This window comes from Sceloporus undulatus, chromosome 1 (assembly GCF_019175285.1).
Source record: "Sceloporus undulatus isolate JIND9_A2432 ecotype Alabama chromosome 1, SceUnd_v1.1, whole genome shotgun sequence".
In the NCBI taxonomy this organism is placed as follows: Eukaryota; Metazoa; Chordata; class Lepidosauria; order Squamata; family Phrynosomatidae; genus Sceloporus; species Sceloporus undulatus.
The window spans coordinates 109,432,718-109,453,978 of record NC_056522.1 but is presented as its reverse complement, the minus strand read 5'-3'; the positions used below and the strand labels follow the sequence as shown (position 1 = coordinate 109,453,978).

The following is a 21,261-nucleotide window of genomic DNA, read 5'->3' as shown; positions in this document are numbered from 1 at the left end:
CAACGAGATTGTCTCCAGAGGAGCCGTTGCCGGCTAGCGTTCGGTTTCCTCAACCAACCGCTGGCACGCGGACAGCGCCTCCCTCCTTCCCTCCCTCCCACTTGAGAAAGGGGCGGAACCTCCCCTCCTCTTATCCAGTGGGATCTTCGGGATGAAGTTGGAAGATCGGGGGACGTCGACGACACCAAGACAAAAAGAGGGGAAGGTTGAGGGGAAAAGAAGAAAAGAGAAGCGCAGGAGAAGCCCCTCCCTCCCTCCCTCCAAGGCCACGCCCCCTCGCGGGAGAGGTATATAAAGGGCCCTTTAACATGCCCCGCGAGTCAAAGCGCCCCAGGGGCCGCCGCTGAGTGAGGCGGCGCTGCGGCAGAGGAAGGTTTATATATACAACAGTACAACTATATATATATATATATATATATATATATATAGTTAACATTGTGAGAAGTCACCTCAGCAGCGGAATTACACATATTCCATACGCTGTTTCCTCGCGTGGAAGCGGCGGCGGTGCCTCAGGGGTCGGACATGCCCCCCGTCAGCGAGGAGCTGGGCGCCGGGGACGCCTCCACGACGGCAACGACGACGGCGGCGGCGGCGGCGGCGTCTCCTTTGGCTCCCCTCGAGGAAAGCGAGGCGGTGGCGGTGTCTGAAGAAGGGAAGCCGGCGAACGGGGGGTGGCTCCCGCCCGAGAAGGATCCCCTGGCCGCCGGCGGAGTGGGAGACACGACTCCCGAGGAGGAGGAGGGGAAGGAAGGGAAGGAGAATGGGGAGCTCCTGCAGCCGCCGCCGCCGCCGCCGCCTCCTTCCCCTCCGCCGCCCGAGGAGGACGTAACCGCCGCCGCCTTTGCCTCCTCCTCCGCCGCCGCGGAGTCCTTCGAGCCCCCCGAGGGCGGCTGGGGCTGGCTGGTGATGCTGGCCTCCATGTGGTGCAACGGAGCCGTCTTCGGCATCCAGAACTCCTGCGGGGTCCTTTTCAAGTCCATGCTGTCCGAGTTTGGAGACCCCGAGGACAAGCAGCTCATGTTCAGGACAGGTGAGACACAGAGACGGAGAGAGAGAGGCACGAGGGCGGCAGCCACACTGCAGAGATAACGCGGTTTGGCACCGCTTTACTTTGCTGTCTGGCTCTTTGCTATGGAATTCTGGGAGCTGGAGTTTGTTGTGGGCCCAGAGCGGAGCTCCGCTCTGGGCCCCACAACAAACTCCAACTCCCAGAATTCCATAGCCTTCAGCCAGACAAGTTAAAGCACTTCCAAACCGGGTTACCTCTGCAGTGTGGATGCAACCTTAATAAAAATGTAGGGCATTGCCAAATGGAAGCTGATAAACAGCCACAGAAAAAGTAAATTTGTGACTGTTAGGCTCAAAAATGTAGGGCATTCAAGAAAAATGGAGGACGTGACCAAATAAAGGTTACAGACTCTCGTGTTTTTATAAAAACCCATGCTTCTTGGTCAGTCTCACAAATGGAGGATGTTTTGGATCTCCTCCTGGACAGAAGGTTGGGAAGTAGGACATGTCCTGGAAAAAGAGGACGCCTGGTCACCTGGCAAGAAGGGGCCTGAAAGGGTGTGCTTGAAACAAACAACCAGGTCCAGGTATACAGAACAGCTTTCCAGAAACTGCAGGGCATCTGGAGGGCACCAGCCGCAGGATCACTGCAATGGACAGTCCCTGTTTTAAGTGGGAGTAACTGAGGAAGGGAAAGGCAAACCCCCCCCCCGAACATATCTTGCCCAGAGAACCCCATGATATGGGTTGCCTTAAGTCTGAAACAACTTGAAGGCACACAAGAACAACAGCCACATGTCCCACCAGAACCATGTCCTGTGAGAAGGGCGACTTGACAGTATTTCTGATCCGCAGTCCTGCTAAAAAGTCCTGGGAGTGCATGCCTCAGGTCCTGTTTTTACACCATTGCAGCACTGCTGAATACAGGGACCTTGATAGTTGTGATGCAGTCTGTGGCCACAGATGAGATACTTGATGTTATGGTAGTTGGAGTGGGGGTTTTCCATGTAGAAAACCAGGTGAGCCATGAGGACCTCTGTACCTTACTGGTTTTGCACTATGATGATGCCATGTGAACCTTTCAAAGTTTGCTCTTTGTAGAGGAACGTATGGATTCAGATGTGAATTAATGGTGGTTTGTTGGCATCACAGGATCCATACTTTTATGTCAGAGCAGCAGTTTTGTAGCCCTAGCTCTGTGATGTGGGGTGCAGCTGGATGGCTGGATGGTAACTGTGATTTGATGGTATGTTATTTTTCTTTCTGGGACGGATGATATAAACATTTGGGTAATCTATGCCTCGGATACTTTTTTGCACTATACTAGTGCTACAAAGTACAGTATCAGCTTTGTGAATCAGATTCATGTCCAAGCTCCATGCTTTTGTTTAATGCTAGTATCATGAAATCCAAGATTCATTAGTTTTGTGGTGCAGTCCATGGACATGTATGCAGTTTGTGATCAGATGGGTGGCTCTGGTGACCTCACAAAGTGAAAAAGTGCCATTATAATCCGTGCCTTAGATTTGTGTTCTTGTACCATAGTGGTACAGTGGGGTGGCTTAGTGGTTAAGATCCCAGTTCTGACAATTGGAAGAGCAGAAGGTTGGCAGTTTGAGGCCCAGAAGCTGCACGAAGGGGTGAGCTCCCATCACTAGTCCCAGCTTCTGCCAGCCTAGCAGTTTGAAAGCATGCAAATGCAAGTAGATAAACAGGTACCCCTTTGGTGGGAAGGTAACAGCGCTCTGTGCAGTCATGCTGGCCACATGACCATGGAGTTATCTTTGACAGTGCTGGCTCCCTCAGCTAAGTAACAGAGATGAGCACTGTCCATTACAGTGATTTACGACTAGATATGCATGTCAAGGGACTACCTTTACCCTTTACTTTATACCATAGGGGTACCATGAAGAACCAGATCCACGCTATTCTTGGTAGAGTTTGTAGACCCAGCCGCCTTCTAAGTAGAGGAGTAATTGTTGTTTTTACATGTGCACATGGAAATAGAAGAGGGAATGTGGTTGATATGAAAAATGATGAAGGATGTGAAGTAAATGGACAAGAGGAGTGATAGCAACTGCATGCCCTATCAAAACCTACAGATTTCTCCTACCACATTGTACTTTGGTCCACACATGCAAAGTTTCTCTTGTGGCAAGGGCAGCAGTGTTTTGGAGGAAGTGGGATGATCCCTGCTAAGTCCCACATGGGTCAAATGACATTAGAAAGTGTGCTGGGCCCTCCATATTTGTGGATTTGATTATTCTCGGATTTGATTAATATGTTCTCTCTAGGAATAACTCCAATGCAACTCTATGGTCAACTTTAACTAAAAGTTGCAATGGAAGACGTAGGGATTCCTAATGAGAATACCCCACTAGGCCTTTGTAGCTCCTCCAGCGCAGTTCTATGGTCAGTGTCTGTCGGATGTTGACCACAGAGTTGCACTGGAGGACCTAGAGATTCCTAGAGAGGTAATCTCTCAGGTAAAAACGTGGTGTTTTTCTTATTCGCGGTTTTTCCATGTTCATGGGGGTCTTGTGCCCCTAACCCTAGCGAATATGGAGGGACAAGTGTATTGACTAGTTGCTCTAGATGTGGCGGAGAATGTGTATCAGAATGTGTCAAACTGAGAAGACAGGTTGAGTCTTCCTTACCTGAAATGCTTGAGATGAGAAGTGCTTTGGATTTTTTCAGATTTTGGAATATTTGCATATACATAATGAGATATCTTGGAGATGGGACAAAATCTAAACATGAAATTCATTTATGTTTCCTGTTCTCCTTATACATATAGCCTGAAGGTGATTTTAGACATAATATTTTTAATAATTTTGTACCTGAAACAAAGTTTGTGTACATTCAGCCACCAGAAAGCAAAGGCGTTACTGCCTCAGCCACCCACGTGGACAGTTTTGGACTCTGCAGTCATTAGGATTTTGGAATTCTGGATAAGGGATACTCCGCCTGTAGTACAATGCTTGATAGATGTCTGTTCTCAGGTGGACATTTAACATAATTTCTGCTTCCTGCTTTCTGACTTGATTGCAAATCTAGCACCTGTTTTTTCCTGGAAGAAAGAGAAGTCTACAGAAATAGGCTGCAATGTTTGGAAGGCTGATCTGCACCAATGAGATAACAATGTGTTGGATTTCACTTGTTGCACCCCTAGCAGCTGCAAGAGGTTTATAATTTACATAGCTTTTTAATTTCATATTTGTAAATTAGTCTCATTGAAGTCAATAGAATCTAGTTCAAAATCAGAAATTTAAGACTTGTTTATAAAATGACCAGGTAAGAAGCATCAACATAACATTCTCAAATTCAGTGCTGTGTCACTAAGCTTTTAAAGTTCTTTGAGAGTGTGAATAAGCATTGGTGATTTTGGTACACACTGTGTACCTCTAAAAGCCGTTTGACAATTCCAGTCCCCAGAAGTTCCTTAGAAATCATGAAATAAAAGGAGATCTCCCATTTCAGACCAGTAATAGATGACAAAACAGGAACAAAAGCATAAGAATAGGTAAGACAGTTCTTATAATGCAGTAAGAGGAGTCTCCTAAAAATCTGTATTGTGATCAGTACTTTCACACCTGTTCTTAAATGCTCCGGAGACAGGGATGGCCAATGGGTTGAGTAGGTTTATGGATGACAGAAGATTATTTAGAACAGTTAGAATTAAAAGTGACAGTAGAGAGCTCTAGAAGGAAATTGGGAGAATGGCCATTAAAATGGCACATGTGGTCTGGTGTAAATTAGCGATGCCAACAGGGGCAAAAATACTTCCTAGCTTTACAAGGATGCAGATAGGATTTCAGCTAGTGGTGACTGACAGGCAAAAAAAATATCTTGGGTTCTTGGTGAATAAAATCATTGACCAAGTGTGAGGCTCTGGGGAAGGAAAATCCTACTCTGGAGAACATTAAGAAAAGAATAAAAAAATAAAACTGCTAGTAACTCAACACTTTAAAACAAATTTGTATTGCAGCCACATTTGGAATATAGTCTACAATGCTGGTCATTGTACCTCAGCAAGGAAATTGTAGATTTGGAGAAGGTGCAGAAATGAGCAACCAAAAGGATCAAAAAAGCTTAAGCAACTTCTGTATGAAGAAAGCCTTCTCAAGTTTGGGGAAAAAACCCAGTAAAATCTATACAGAGATATATAAAATGATGATTCATGCAGAGAAAGTGTACAAAGAGATGTTTTGAACTGAGGATCAATTTAAAGTTGAATATGAGCCAGCATAGCGTAGTGGTTTGAGTGCTGGACTAGGACTTGTGAAGATCAACATTCAAATCACTGTTTAGCCTTGGAAACCACTGGGTAACCTTGTGTAAGTCACTTTCCTCAGCCTAAAGGAAATTAAATGGCAAATCTCTGAATAAATCTTTCTTAGAAAACCTTCTGGTAGGGTTGCTGTAAGATGAAGTGGAGTTGAAGTCACACAACCACAGTTGAAGCTGGATGGGGGACAGAGAATAGTAAGTGCCATACACAGCAATCAGTTCGCTATGGAATTCAGTATCTCAAGATTTAGTTCACGATGTATTTAAAAAGAGTTAGACATTAATGAAGAATAAAGCTATTGATGGTTTTTAATCATTATGGCCGTATGATATCTCAAGTACAATACTAGATATGGTATGCTTATGGTATGCTTCTAAATACCAGTTGCTAGGTAGTGCGAACAGGAGGCTGATACTGCACTCCTGTCCTTTTTGTGAGCTTCCTATAGACATTCAGTTGCCCACTGTGGGAACAGAAAGCTGGACTAAATAGGTCTTTGGTGTAATACAGTAGGGATTTTCTTATGTTTTTGGACTGGATAAAAGTGTTATTAATTCACCCTAGCAACCACTATTGTCAGTTGCCTGTTTTACAGGTAAACTTAAGGCCAAAGCAGAAAGCAATGTGTCCAAAAGTAGCCACTGACTATTCCTAAATATCTGATCTTAGAAGTTAAGCAGGGTCTGCCCTGATTAGTACTTGAATGGTAGACCATGAATGAATACCAGGTGCTGTAGGCTATATTTTTGAGGACTAAACCATCTCTTGACTATTCCTTGACTAAGAAAATCCGATGAAATTAATGGGGCACCATTAGTTGGCAGGCGACTTGAAGCCGTCACATACACACCCAGCCATTGACATGGTAGCTGACATAGGTGTCTTTTAATCTGATTTCAAATGGTTGAGTATTAAGGAAGAGTGAAATGGATTTTCATATGGAATACCGCTTTGCTAGTTTTTTGTTACATAGCTGATGAATAACACATTATGGGTCAGTCCTGAACAGATGACACAGCTGCCAGCTTTAAAATGATTAGGATTGATTGTGGCATACTAGTTACATACAACACACTAGCACAAACTGTTAGTGTCTTTTCATTTAAATTACATTAAATTAAATGTGACTCACAATGCCACCTATCATTACTCTTCCAAAATTATTTAATTATAAAGTCGTCACTATTTGTGAACAGCTGTTTTCAATTAGTGTTGATTTCCTCAAGAAATTCTAATACCGTAACATCTCGGTCTGAACATATATAGCCTTTCCAGTATGCCCCATACATACATACATACATACAGAGTGTGTATTTCTTCTGGAAGATAACTGAAAAAGAATAATCAATTATAACAAATTTTGTTTAAATTAACAATAGCATTGGGAGGTGGCTGTCTGTTGTATCAAAACAAATTTTAACAACTGTAAAAAGCATCCTGCTGAGGACTGAGACTTTCAGGAAACCCCCAGTATGCAGAAAGGAAATAAATTTGGTAGACAGATGTTGTGGTTATCTGCCTTGATTGCTGAGCTAACTTTAGGCGTAAAACTTGATCAAGGGAGACATTTGGAACCAGTCTGAAGGAATGGAGCTTCTTTCTAGTAAAGTGTGTCAGAAACAAAGCATCTTTTTGTAAAAAGAAAAAAAAATCTTGAAGTACAAATTTGAGGCAGCACGTGTTTCTTAAACACAGACTAGTTAATTTGAGCATTACCAGAAGAATATTAATATTAGTTTGTATTAAAAAGGAGGTGTCATGTGATGTCAGTTTTCTAAATATAGTTTTAAAAAATCAGTTTGTCCTTGTAGTGCTGCAATTGCGTTAGAATTTTTTATAATCTTATTTTTTGTGACTTTTAACTTTAGTTTCTGAAGATATAGAAACTGATAGAAGAAACTGAAATTTCTTTCTTTTTTAATAAAGTGAATACATTTAAAAAAAATCTCTTTGTGGAAGAACTACTTGCACAAATTAATAAATGACTGGGATTTTGCTAAACACCTTCTGGTACTTTTACTTGGTTACTTTGAAAACACCCACTTCCAGCTGGAGAGAAAATAGGTACATGTATCACTTAATCCAATTAGTATGTCTTCCTATTATAATTAATTATGATGACTGCAAGCGTCTGGTTGAAAGTGAGCATGAACTTCGCAAAAGGTGAAGGCAACCTAATCCCCATTATTTTTGCTCACTGAAGAGGATAAGTGAATTAATAAGCAGTAATCTTTGGATAATTGCTCTGACTTGGGCTGGAAGTATACTTCGTTCTTATGAAAGTTCTAAAGGCTTACAGAACTGTTGAACTGCTCTGTAGGCTGAAGTCTAATAATTAGAGTGCTACAAGTCTCCCATTTTAGTCTTAACAGCTGTTAAGCAGTTCTAGGCTTGAAGCCCCACATGTGGTAGTCTGTGCATGCACAGGAACTTGCAGCAACAATTCCTGTGCATCCCAAAGATTTGAGTATTTTAGAGTAGCGTTGGATGAGGCATGAGGGGCTGCTTCTGGAAGAGAGAAAGGCCAGCACCTCAGCATGTGTATCGGCCAATGGTAACAATGAAAAGTTACCACTGACTTTATCAGATGTGCAAAATACATACAGTTTCCTTAATATAGAATTTTAATGTGAGGACAAGAAATGGTCTGAACTTCTTAATAGTTTTTCCCATGTTCTCATATTTTTTAAAGAAATTATACATGTTTATCTGATGTTCTGTAGTGATGTAAATTGTGATGTAAATGATGGAAACTGTGCTAAAAGTGCAGTACAGTAGTTAGACATTGTTTCATCCAGACTATTTGACAATCTTTTCGTATCTTCCTACATAGGCTTGCCTGTGCTCTAAGATCTGCAGGGGAAGGCTTTGTCTTAGTCCCGCCACCATTACAGGCATGTCTAGTGGGGATAAAAGAGAGAAATAGAGAGGGCACCTTCTCAGAATTATGGCACTCCTTTCCCTAGGAGGTCCGGTTGCTCCCTACCTGCTGTCTTTCTGCCAGTAGGTAAAGACCGTTTTATTTAAGGATGCTTTTGGTTTTTAGTGTGTTGCAACAGATAGAGCTTTTAATGGGAGCTTTTAAATTTGTTTTTATTTTATTATGTTTCAAGCATCTTTTAATACTGTTTTTAGTTAGTTTTTAAAAATAAAAATTTGGTTGTGTTTTCATGTTTGTATTAAAGAGTTTTTAATTGTATTGTGTTTTTAAAACATAGTACTCCACTTGGATGCTGTGCTGAGAAAGGCAGGATATTAAATATATAAATACATTTGCCTTAAATCAAAGTTTAATATTGGGCTTGAAAAGTATGTGTTTAGTCTGTTTCAACAGAGACAGTACATTAAGGATTTAAAAGGTTTAGGCACAAGGCTTTGTGAACTTCGTGCATCTGAAGCTGAATCCAAAACATTTATGCCTCAATAAATCTCTTTTAGTCTTTCAATTGTCACAAGATTTGTTGTTACAGTAATTGCATGCCATAGGGAGGAAAACAATGTAAAGACACAAGCTTTGCCCTTGAGTTTAAAATCTGAAGTTCAAAGTACATTTTATATTAAACATGGAATTTAATGTTGCATAATTGACTTTATACTTTGCAGACTTTAGCTAGCTGTCATGGACTATTAAGACTGGGAGCATGGCAAAGAGAAAGCATTTCTAGCTTTTTGACAGAAATTCCTTCCCAATTTGCTATAAGGGAAGGGAAGTAAGTTGCCACTGCAGTTAAAGAAAATACAAGTCATCTTTTTTGCTGCAATCCTAACCCTGATCCCCATCCCCCAGAAGTTAAATACTATATAAGCACACATATTTAGTGGTTGATCTACTGCAATGTGTAAGTTGGCTCTAATGGATGAGAAACATTAGGCTCAAAATGGAAGTGGAGAGAAGCAGGAGAAGAGAAAGATCAACTTTGAGAATTCAAAGCAACATGGTGGATTTTAAGTTATTTACAATATAAACCTATCTACTAAGAAGTGACCATGTTTTTTTCAATCTGACTTGCTTCAAAATAAGCAGGTATGGGATTTCAGCCTTCAACACAGAGATTGTATGTATATTGCTAGGGAGAGGACAAGCAAGTGAGCTGCCTATGATGTTGATCCTCTGGCTGATGGCTAGATTGTGTTAGCAGCAGGATGGCTCACTGCTCAGGGGAGAAAGAGCAAGGGGTATTGGTGGTAAAGTGGAATTTATATGTGTGTTTCATATTTTTCATTGGTTCTTTTAAAACATTGTCGTAAAAACAAAATGTTGGTTTCAAGCTTTAGGAACATTAAATCTCCATTTTAAAATCAGAATGGAAGGCATTTACCATAATTTAGTTATTGAGAATTAATTTGTTTTAAAAAACAACAACAACACTGCTCTTGAACTTTGATGTGCTGTTTCTCAGATTTGTGATAAATCATACCTTTGACCTTCGATTAAACCTCATTAAGTGATTAAACCTTATTGAGTGAGCTGTAAAATCTTACTTTGCTAGTTTTATGGCTAGTGTTATGGAGAGAAGAAAGCAAGTTTGCAGTAGGAACGTTTTTAAATCGTTTTTAAAAAATGTAAACTGTAAACTATAAACGTTTAGTGCTTATAGCACACTTATTAAGTTAAATAATTCAAAGTGTCGGGCTTGTATTCATGTAAGAGATTGTTTAAGATACTTCAGCCATTATATTTTTAACACTGATGTTAACACCTTTTCTGGGGGAAAACCCCACAATGTGAAAACATCTCCACTACACACTGGACATGTTGTGTCTATATCTTATATTTACAGTTGTTTTGGATTGATTGCTGGTTTATACTTTTTCTTTCTCCTTCTCTCTCTTTCATTCTGTCCCCTTCCTCCTCCCACTGTCTCTTAAATCTAGTGATTATTGGAAAGCAAATAACTGGATGCTTCTGTACTTACTTATTTATCTTTTACAGAGATGAAGGGGGTTGCACACTGAAAGCTGAATCTCATTTTTTTACAGTTTGAAGAAGCACAAAGAACATTTTTGTTAACATATATAGTATAAGATGTTTGTTTTAAGTGTTTTAAGAATGTACAGTTTTGAGTCTTTTCAACAGTTGAAACATGTTATTAGCATTAAATTGCATGCTTTCATGTCTTTGACAAATACAGTTTTTGATGCAAACTCTCAGTTTGAAGTCACGCCTACTGTTTTGATAGTTTTTAATCTTTAATTTTAGCAGTTGAAATTATGGTAAAGATTTGTCAAACGAAAATTATATGGCTCTATGGATCTCACATTTTCTTTTTGAATCCTGTTATACAAATTTTCCTCCTGCCCCAAAGACACTCCTGACTCACTTTTGCAGCCAGCACCTCTTATTTGTGTCGTGTGGGGGGGGGCTCCCAGATGGAGGGGGCTGCATTCTAACAGGAAGGGTGTTTGTGTAATGTTGATTATTACCAATTTAATGTAACATATATTTGGCCACAGCACGTGGACAATGTGCATTGTAAAACTACATGGTTGGTGGTCCAAGCAGGTGTCAAAGTTCAAACATGACAGAAATAAAAGAGAAAAGCAGGAGCACAGTCCAGGACTAGAGACATCCAGAACATCATGCCGTCAGACTTCTCTGCCTCAAGGACACTAATTTTCTGATCCCATGTAAAGTACCTGTGGGGTAGGGCAAGACAATGAGGAGGTAGCACTTGCAGTTTACAATATTTATTTCTAAGATTCATAAGCATGTGCTGTTCTTGTCCAGTAGAGGATCCAGACCATATGATGATAATGATGATTAAGCTTTATTTATAAAGCGCTGTAAATTTACACAGCGCTGTACATACAATCTTTTTAATTAGATGGTTCCCTGTCCTCAGGCTTACCGTCTAAAAAGACAGGACACAAAAGGAGAAGGAAATGGTGGTGGGGTAGGGGATCACGTCCAGCAGTTCTTCTCTGAGGCCTGGACCAAGGCAGATGGACTGAAAGGAGGGTTCTGCTTCTTAATCGAGGCCAAGTCAGATGGAGTTGAGCCTGCCTTTTCACTCAAGAACATGCCAAGTGGAAAACCTTGAAGACTTTATGGGGATATTCACTCATTGAATGTATGCTGTGAAATGAAGCAAGTAGGAATCAAACCTTATCCACAGCCTTATATATGAGAATATAGTACTACCCATCCTTCATAGTTTGCAGTCAGGAAAACATATCTTTGAACATGTATAGAAGAAACTCTGGCAGCTTTCCTCAGCAAAATATGATACTTTTAAATCTCTCAACACTAGTCTAAGATGCAGTATAATTTAAATTAATAATAATTAATTTAAAGTTCACCTCAATTCACTTATGCAATGTTTCCTCTTAATTTGAATCTTACCTAAACTCTCCAATCTACTGTTTGTGGGTTCTTGTCCTAGCACTAACATGTCAGCACTGTATTCCCTGTGTAACTGGAGAACATTGTGCTGTGCACATAATGAACTATGTACTGGATCATTTCAGCATGGACAAATGCCTTGGAGATTGAAGGCAAAACTAGATATATAACTGGGTTAAATACACAGGTGCAGTTTCTATTAATTACACTAAATAAGTGCACATAAATTGAAACTATAGAATGTAAAGGGCAGTTAATGTAATTGCAAACATAGTCTGGAAAGTTTTTGTACTCCAGTTGAAGCCTTGGTTTTAATGATTACCTTCTTGTTTTCTCCATAACTCTTCCCATAATGATGACTACATACTCTGAATTCCTCTTTCTTGTTTCATGAATTACTAAAGATTTTATTCAACATATTTTAATTCTCAATGATCAGTTGACATTTAAGGATAAATGATTTGCTTAAACAGTGTTCTTAGGTTACAGGTAAATTAGTAATATGCATAAATCTTTGGACACAGGTGTCAGAACAAGATTAAATTCTGAACTCTGAACTATTTTTTTTTCCATTTCTATGTTTCAAGATAACAAAATGTCATATTTAATCAATGTTCTGTAAGAAATAGATGCAAATTATGCTTTGCCCTAAAATATGTGTGACATTAATGCTTTTGAAAAGGTTGTTGTTGTAATCCAAGCCTTGTGGCAGTTGCTATTTTAAGTTCTGTTAGTTTTGCCAGTGACCTTCTGACTTGCCACACCTCTGAAGCAAATCATAAACAGCAAGCACAGTGAGGTCTGTCAGACTGTTAAAGGAAAAGTATTGCACTTCAGATGATATTTATTTATTTTGTTTATATCCTGCCTTTCCTCCCAAATGATATACAGGGCAGTTTACAACATTTTAAAAAAGAATAATAGGCAAAACATTGATTACAAAGGTTAAAAGAAAATTAAACAAAAAAATTATTAATGACATGGTTAAAAGCAATTCAAAACACTTAAACCATATTCACATTTAATTTCATTTAGAGATTAAAGATTTAAAAATTACAACAGCACATTACACACACAGAGTTTAAAAGGCTTGTCTAAACAAGAATGTCTTCACCTGCCCATGGAAAGAGAGGAGGGAAGGGGCCAGCCAAATCTCCTGTGGAAGAGAGGTCCACAGTTTAAGAGCAGCCATAGAGAAGGCTGCCTCACATGTTTTCACCAACTGTGACTGTGAGGGTGGTGGGACTGTGAGAAAGCCCTTCCCTGCAGATCTTAATATCCACCCTGGCTTACATAAGGTCTTAATGTTAATAATGTGATTGCTTTAGCACTATGCAAAACTAACAGCACAATCATTTTATAGTAAATTGACAATGAGGCCAAACAGACTGACGTTATACGCTGGTTTCGCGGTAGAGTGGGGGTGTGGCCTTGACACTGCCATCATGCCATGTGCCCGACTACATAGCGGGTGGCATCACAGTGCTCCTTTGGCACTGTGTCCAGATGCCACAGCACCAAAAGGAGTGCCAGAAAGTGCCACTGTGGTGGCAAAAGGCACCTGGGGCAGTCTGTTTAGGCCCTACTTGAGTTTTTAGGGGTTTTAGATATATATTAAAATAAACACTTTATAGTGAAGTTACTTTCGCACATATTATTGTATTAAGGAGAAATGTAAACAGACAAGGTATGTCACTTGTAACATACGTCGAATTACATAACGTGGGTAAGTGACAGTGAATGACATGGGACTTATTTCTAAATAATCATGTATAAGATAGTACTGCACTAATCTTTGAAATAAATATCTATTATTGTTAGTTTTTTCTTTTTGAATTTTATTCAGAGATATAGCTCTGTAAAGGAACCTTGTAACACCTGGGAGACTAATTAAGAGAAAGAGGTTTGTAGCATAGTTTTCATGGAGTGGGTACATCTGATGAAGTAGAGCCCAAACTGTGAAAGTTTATCCTGAAAATCTCTTCCTTGCTGTTAGTCTCAAAGGTGCTACAGGATCCCTTTGCATTTTTGAACTGTGTTATGCACTGGGCCATTGACACTAGTACTGTAATTCTAAAGCTATGGCATAACATTTCAGTTTTTAAAGATTAAGGGCACAACGAGTCCCAGTTTTAGGGAAAGGGTGGTGTTATAAATGAAGAACATGATGAGCAATTGTTGAAGGGGCTGTGAGAAGAAGAAAAAATAATGTTCCTGGACTGTAAGCACTTTATGCTATATAATTTATGTACTTCTAAAAGCAAACTAAAAGGTATTTGCCAAAGGCTTCTTAGTTGTGAAACAAAATGTGCTGTTCTCTTCTTCCAGAATTAACCTGACCTTGCAAAACAGTAACCAGTTTTGTGAACATGTATCATTGTTCTTTGATTCTTTTGTCTGCTAGGCTTTGTCTTTTAACTTTCTTAAATATTTGTTGAAGATTACATTACAACATAGAACAACCAAATAAATTCTTAAACTTACAAATAACTAGCCATATAAAATACAAAAACAGGGAGACTTCTAGTTGTGTACTTCCGTTGATGGCAAAGTTTTCTTCAGTGGAATCAGGAATGGCTGATTTCTCCTCCTGCTAGATTGGCATGGTGGGTCTAATGCTTCCAACTGGCCACATCCATCCTTTGAGATAAATTTTGTGGATATCCAACACCCCCCCCCCCAGCCCCCTTCCATCAACTGAAAAAAGCTGTCGTTGAAATTTTACTGTGGGAAGGAAACATTAATGCAGTTTGCTGGTGAAATCCAGCAAACTATAAATATGTTGTACAGAATACTTTCATACTTTGCAAACTCTATAGACATTAGGGCTGTTTGAATATACCATTTAGGGGAAGAAGGATTCAGTTCAGCAACCCTTCAATACAGTGTGTGTAAGTCATTTTTAAAGCATATTAAAAATCCCCAGAATGTTGTTATACCCAGCTATAGAAAGAGGGAGTGCCTCATCTTCACTGTTCTCTTTGGTTCCTGCTTTTCTGGGTCGTCTTAGAAGCCTCAGGACTGGCTGCAGGGAAGCTTCTGAAACTTCTTCCCCGCCCCACATCTACAGCAGCTTCAGCACTAACCAAGGTTACTGCTGACTCCTCCACCAACCAAAAATAAGGAATAGTAAAGTTTAAGTAAAGCAAGGCATAAAGACATTATTTTTTTTAAAAAAAATAAGCACACACATTTAGGAACAATGGAAGAAGGAAGAGATCAGCTTCCTTCCAATCACTTCCTTGAAAGGCACTTACTGAACTCTATGGTACAGAGCTTTCTGCTCACTGCACACCTAAGGACCACAAAATTCAAGAGCTATATTGTCAGCAAACATTATACTTTTGGCTTCATGCCATTGAAGTGAGTGTTATACAGTACAGTATAATGCTCAAGTACAGTCAATGAGGAAAAGTTTAAGAATTAATACAGATTTCATTTTTAAAGTTCTTTTAATATTAAACACGATAAAGGTAGTGTGATGCAATGGGGAAAATACTGTATTTCTGTAACTCCTGTAATTTGATTTTTTAAAAAAAATCTTAAACACATGGAGCGCTTCAGACAAGCACACATTTCTGCTCATAACAAGTAAAATATGAAAAAATTGGAAAAGGTGGCATTTCAGTGAACTCAAACATGCTAGCATGATATTGGATTTCATTCGAAGACACAAAGGAACAAAACAAAATTCCAACTACATTCAGTAGATATAGAACAAAACTTTAACTATAGCAGCATAATCTTCATTATAAATTATACCTACTAAAAAGTTAACAGGACAGTGTGAGAGTAATAGTTTAGAAATGAAGTACTGGGTTTTGGTTTTTTTAATACTGTGTGTTGTACCCTAGAAATTTCAAATGAATTGATTTTGCTTATTTGGGACAATTCTTGATACAAACATAGCTAAACAGAAAAAATGGCACAATGTGACAGTCTTAAAGTATTTATTTTTGTATGTTTCATAGAGGAAGCTTTTTCAACTTAAAAACTGAATGTCAAAAGCCACATTGTGTGGAATAGCATCCATTTGCTACCCATTCCTAAATTCCCAAGAGATCACAATCACAATGGAGGAACTCAAAGGGCTGTGCTGACCCTGACGTTGTTGTCATTTTTGGGTGATCTGCTTGAGTCACTGACAGCTGTTTGATGTATAAGTATTTTTCTGTAATTTTTTTGTATACGGTATATCATACTTTTGTCCAGTTTTTGTACTGTTAGAATTATGTAATCTACTACATATGGCTTTTGCCATGCTCAACTAGATGGGTGTTATGTTTGTTTGTTTGTTTGTTTTGGCCAGCTGTATCTTTCAAAGGCTATCAAGAAGATTGCAACTGTGCTGGTTTGCTTTAAGATAACATCGCTCTTAGCCCCAACACTAGATAGATTGATGATTTCATGCACTGTGTCTTATTTCAGTTTATCTCAAAACGTCTGAGCTTTATTTTGTCTGTAGAGAACAGCAGATGTTGTAAATGACTCACATGTCAATAATGATGCAGCCAAATGATGCAGCCTTACAAATAAAGTTCATTATAGAGCAACAAGATACATTATTTGGGAATGCCCAGAGACAAAGAAGAATGCAAATCAAGAAACAGTTCTAGATAGCTTTAAACTGCTCCTCACATTATTATTTACTAAATGATCAGATAGAAACATAGAGAGAGGTACTATATGTAGCTATGACATAAAACCCTACCAAGATCAGAATATGGATGCTTCTTGGCATATTTGAGCTTGACATACTGTACGTTGGCTTTACTCCTTGCAGGAGTGTAGGATAGATAACATGAAATCTTGGGAAACCCAGTCTCAGGGTAATACCATTTCAGAGCCACAGTGAGCTTTAAGGGAGTTTATGATCTAACAAGTCATTTGAGGTACAGGAAGAATGAGACAACACTAATGTGTAATTGTGGATAATGTGGCTCCTTTTGAGGACATGTAAACTATTGTTTCTTTATTTAAGGCATTTATTTACCCCTTCTCCCTTGACCCTCAGGGTCCCTGAGATTATGTACATTCAAAAGAGACAGAGCTAGTCGGTTCTCCCTGAAAAGGGAGTTCTCCAGTCTGATGTTGTAGTGACATTTGTGTCATCTGTTCCCACTAGCCTAGCTCCTGGGGTGAGGGGGCTCATAATGGTGTTCACTGAAGATCTTAAATGTTAAGCAGGCTCAAATGGAAAGGGGAGGTATTTCAGATATCCTGGCCCCAAAACATTTTGGGTTTTATCAGTTAAGATGACCACCTTGAACTGGGCTCAGAAGCAAATAGGAAGTCAATGCAGTACTGGTGAGACTGGTTTTAGGTTGTCTCTAAAATGCACATCTGATAATAGTCGGCCATTGAAGTTTGTACTAGATGCAGCTCTTGAACAGTTTTCAAGGGCAGCTCTACATACAGCATGTTGCAATAGTCTAATTGGGAAGTGATTCAGACATGAACTGCCATACCCAGATATGCCCTTCCTATGAAAGGGTGCAGCTGGTAGAAGCTGGTACACCAACCAAAGCTGGTCAAAGGAATTCATGACCACAGCAGCACCCGACTTTCCAGGAACAGTGGTGGGTCTGAGCACCTGAACCTGATTTCAGAAAGAATGCAACCGCAACTTCATTTATTAGAGGGAATACAACCCTATCCAGAACAGGATGTAAATTAGCTTTCCTAGGCAGGTTACAGACTGCCGAAATGCAGCGGTCTGCTACTGCCACCGGTTGCTGCGTCCAGGAACTGCAGCAGCCAAACGGCGCGGTTCCCGGATGCAGCAAAGAAGGAGCGCAAAAATTGCGCTCCTTCTTGCTCCTCGGAACAGAAGCTGCGAGGTGCTAGTCGCGCACTCACGGCGTCACTTCCGGGGTGCGATGTGCGGACGCAGAGTGTCCGCTACGTCAAAATGGCAGCGGCCGTGTGGAACGGCTGCCGCCATTTGTTACGAACTCTGTCCGTAATAGGACAGAGACGTCCTGAGGACGTCTGAGGACGTCAGAAATGGTGATCTGTAACCCGCCTTAGTCACCTTTTGTCTGGATTGAGCCTCATTTTATATGCCTTCATCCATTCTTTCACTGTATCCATACAGAGATTCAGAATTTCCACAGACTCCTTGACTCCAAAACTCCAAATTATCTTCCCTAGCCATTTCAAGTAGATATTTAAGGGGGGAAAAACAATCTGTGGAACCCCACAGGTTAATGGCCAAGAACAGTTCTCCAACCCCCACTTTCCTGGAACCGTCAGTCAAAAAGGGACTGGAACCAAAGCAACACAGTTCTAAATCTCATATCAAACAGTCCAGAAGGATTGTATCTAAAGCTGTTGAGAGCTTCAGAAGAAGCAGAACCAATGACACACTCTGTCTTACCTATCCAGTTCTTGATGTAGGTTTGTTCAGAAGCTTAAAAAGTAGTGCACATGGGATAGCTGTAACCACTCCTGAATAATTTGGTTGAGTTCAGATATAAATCTCCTGTTATGGTAGTGTAAGAAATTTAATCCAGAAAAATGTGTCTTAAAAGTATGGTGGTGATTCAGTGCTACAACATCATATTTTTTGAAAGGAAATCTAGCTTGGTACTTCATGGAAAGACCATCTTGATTATAATATGGTGATGACACTGGTTGAACCATATTCCTAGATTGAAGGAAATATGGTGAGTGACAATTTTTCACCAGGGTAAAACTGGCAGAAGTTACACTAACTAAAGATCTAAGTACATTGGCACAACATGATAGTGAAATTCCTATGTGATGTATTTTCTGGTTCTGGGTTCCTGCTGCTACCAACACTCCTGTGGACATGGGCAATAGCTGAGGTTGTCTGCTATCATCTATTGCTGTTATTCATTGCTTGCACAAGGAGGGCTTGGATACCTTCTTGTACAGGTATAGACACTGTCAGACCACTCAAACTACATTCCAGGAGCAGTTTGATACCATACGATTCTAGCCCCCCCCCCCCTTTTTTTTGCAGTACGTTCTAGTATGTGGTATCAGCTTTCCTATGCTTATATTTTGCTGATCTGACAATCTGTATTACTAGTCTGACAAGTGTCATGACTAGTAAAGATACTCTTGAGCAACATTGCTTCATGTTTAGAGTAGTCCTTTCAGGAGCTGCTTATCAACTGCTTTTTCTCGATGGGTTTTACATCTTAAGTTCAATGCATTTTAAAATACTGTATTTGTTTTCTGTTGCTGAGGGCTAAATCCAACTGACAGTTGCTATTTTTTTGGGCAAGATTTGTTCAGAGTGGGTTTGCCGGTGTCTTTGAGGCTGAGAGAGTGTGGCTTGACCAAGGTTGCTCAGTGGGTTTCCATGACTGAGCAGGGGGTTGAACTCTGATCTCCAGAGTTGTAGCCCTGTGCTCAGACCACTACACCATGCTGACCCTCCAACTGAAATTACATTAATCAGGTCAATTTATGTGAAAGATTTATGTATTCCCCACTCACTCGTGGAATCTCACCTGGTGACCTTGGCTAAGTCACACACTCCAAGCCCCAGAAAATCCCTTGATAGGTTTGCCTTAGGATTGCCATAAATTGGAAAGACTGAAGGCACACAACAACAACAATGTCAGTTGGATTAACAATTGGATTTAGATCTGAAGTTTTTTTTTAAAAACTTCGTTTTTGTATTTTGTATTCACTTAAGTAGTTTTTAATCTGGTTGAGGCTGTTCTCAGCTATTGTTAAAAGAAACTCTGAAGTTATACTTCATGTTATATGATAAATTAACTTTATGTATACGTGATTAGTCTTTACATCTTTAGGCAAAGAGATCTTGTAGCACCTTTGAGACTAACTGAACAAGAGAGTTTCCATTTGTCTCAAAGGTGCTACAAGATCCCTTTGCATAATGAATTTCCTGACTAAGGTGGCTATGTCTTTGAATCTTACATCTTTATGATTGCATCATTATAATTTTTCATCTTAAGATTTTTGTTTCTGCTGCAGCTGTGATGTGAACACCTTAAAAAAGATTTAGGGTTGATAAATTAATATAGTGTTCACTGCATATCTTGAAATCATTACACATTTTTGTAAAAAGACTGAAAATTAGGAGATTTCTATAAATAAACAACTTGGAATTATTGATTGCACACTAAAGCAATGTATAGAGGAATAAATACAATCAGCATCTCCATAACAATAGAGCCACTGCAACCAGGAGATTGTCAGCAACCACAGAATAGTTCAGAATCAGCCAAAGTAATATTTGACTTAAGAACCACTTAAAAAGCCAGAGGACTTGGCTACATTTGCTGTTTGACACATGGGTTGTACACACTGAGGATCCACACCCATTTTTATGAAAGAGGAGATCACAAATGAAAATGTAATGCATTTTTCCCTTGAATGCTTGAGATGTCAGAGAGAAGGACAGTATGCAAGTGCAGGGCAACATTCTGCATTTCAAATATGAACCCAGTCTCAACCCTTTTATTTGATTCCAAAAGAAGGCTGAAATATCTAACTCCCTCTTTTTAAAGGAGGAAAATGAAATGTGTGCTGGTTTAACAGACTGATCCATTTAAAGTTAAAACATCTATGAAAACATGTGGTTACTGATTTATTAATGGAGTTGCTTTTCTCTTATGTATTCCAGGCAGAGGATTGTTTGGCATTTGGAAGCAACTTGCCACCAAATGTGCAGTTTCTTAGCAAAACACACCCTAAGTTGGCCCTTCTCTCTAGCTTCTCTTGAGAGTAGTTCCTCATGCCAAAACGAATCTCTTCATTATTAACTGGGGTAAGGCAATCAGAACTAGAGATACACAAAACTGATAGCAAGGTGGTCATTCTTTACCTCCCTTACTTGATCTGGATACACTTATCTTTGCAGCTCATTGACCTGCCATTCAGCAATCTTATGCTTATAAATGCTTTTGCTTTTTTCCTCTCTCTTTCCTGTTACCTTGGGGCACTGCTTCTGTTCAGGTGAGAATCACCCATGTTTTGGAGTTCCCCAGCTCCATGTCAGGAGAATTCAGCCTCTTATCTATCATATGCTATCTGATGGTGATCTCATGGATCTGGCAGATCAATGGAAAACCTCCTGTTTCCCCACATTCCTCTGTAAAGGGTTTTCAGGGTATTCAAAAGTGTTCATCCACCACTAATGGACCTGTCACACTGGAGTTTTGAGTGGTGCCTCTTCCAGTTACTTCAAAACCATTTGAACTTTGTCTTTCTGTGGCATGAGGTCTCTCCTGGAAGGTGGTGCCTGTTTTATCAACCAAAAGAGCAAGAGAGTGATGCACCCTCAGGAGGTTATTCTCCTAAACTCCACTTTCACATGGACAATATTGTCCTGTCGCAGAACTTTTCATCTGAGTTTGATCTCTTTCTTCACTCTCCGAAGGTTCAACAGGTGCTAGTCCTCTGTATGGACTACATGTTTTACGAGAGTATACATGCTATTCTTCTACTATTTGTTAGCATGAAGGGCTTAACATTTTCTGTATAGTGCTTCTCCAGATAGGTCCCCAGCACTGTCAGGCTCATCTGTATCTTTGTGTGGGAGTCTCTTCCTGTGCAAGTTCAAAGGGAATTTCACAGGGCTGTGGCAGCATTCCTCAGGGGAATCTTTTTACAG

At 39.9% G+C, this 21,261-nt stretch overlaps 1 protein-coding gene across 1 annotated transcript in view; it reads left to right on the top strand.

Annotated features, from left to right (window-relative positions):
* The first annotated feature begins 391 nt into the window (after nt 1–391).
* The window catches only part of SLC16A10 (solute carrier family 16 member 10), a 63,309-nt gene continuing 42,439 nt past the window's right edge, over nt 392–21,261 (top strand). Inside the window, exon 1 of the mRNA XM_042446787.1 lies at nt 392–1,033. Within this exon, the coding sequence (XP_042302721.1) occupies nt 526–1,033 (508 nt within the window). The 5' untranslated portion in view covers nt 392–525. The remainder of the gene's footprint in view (nt 1,034–21,261) is intronic.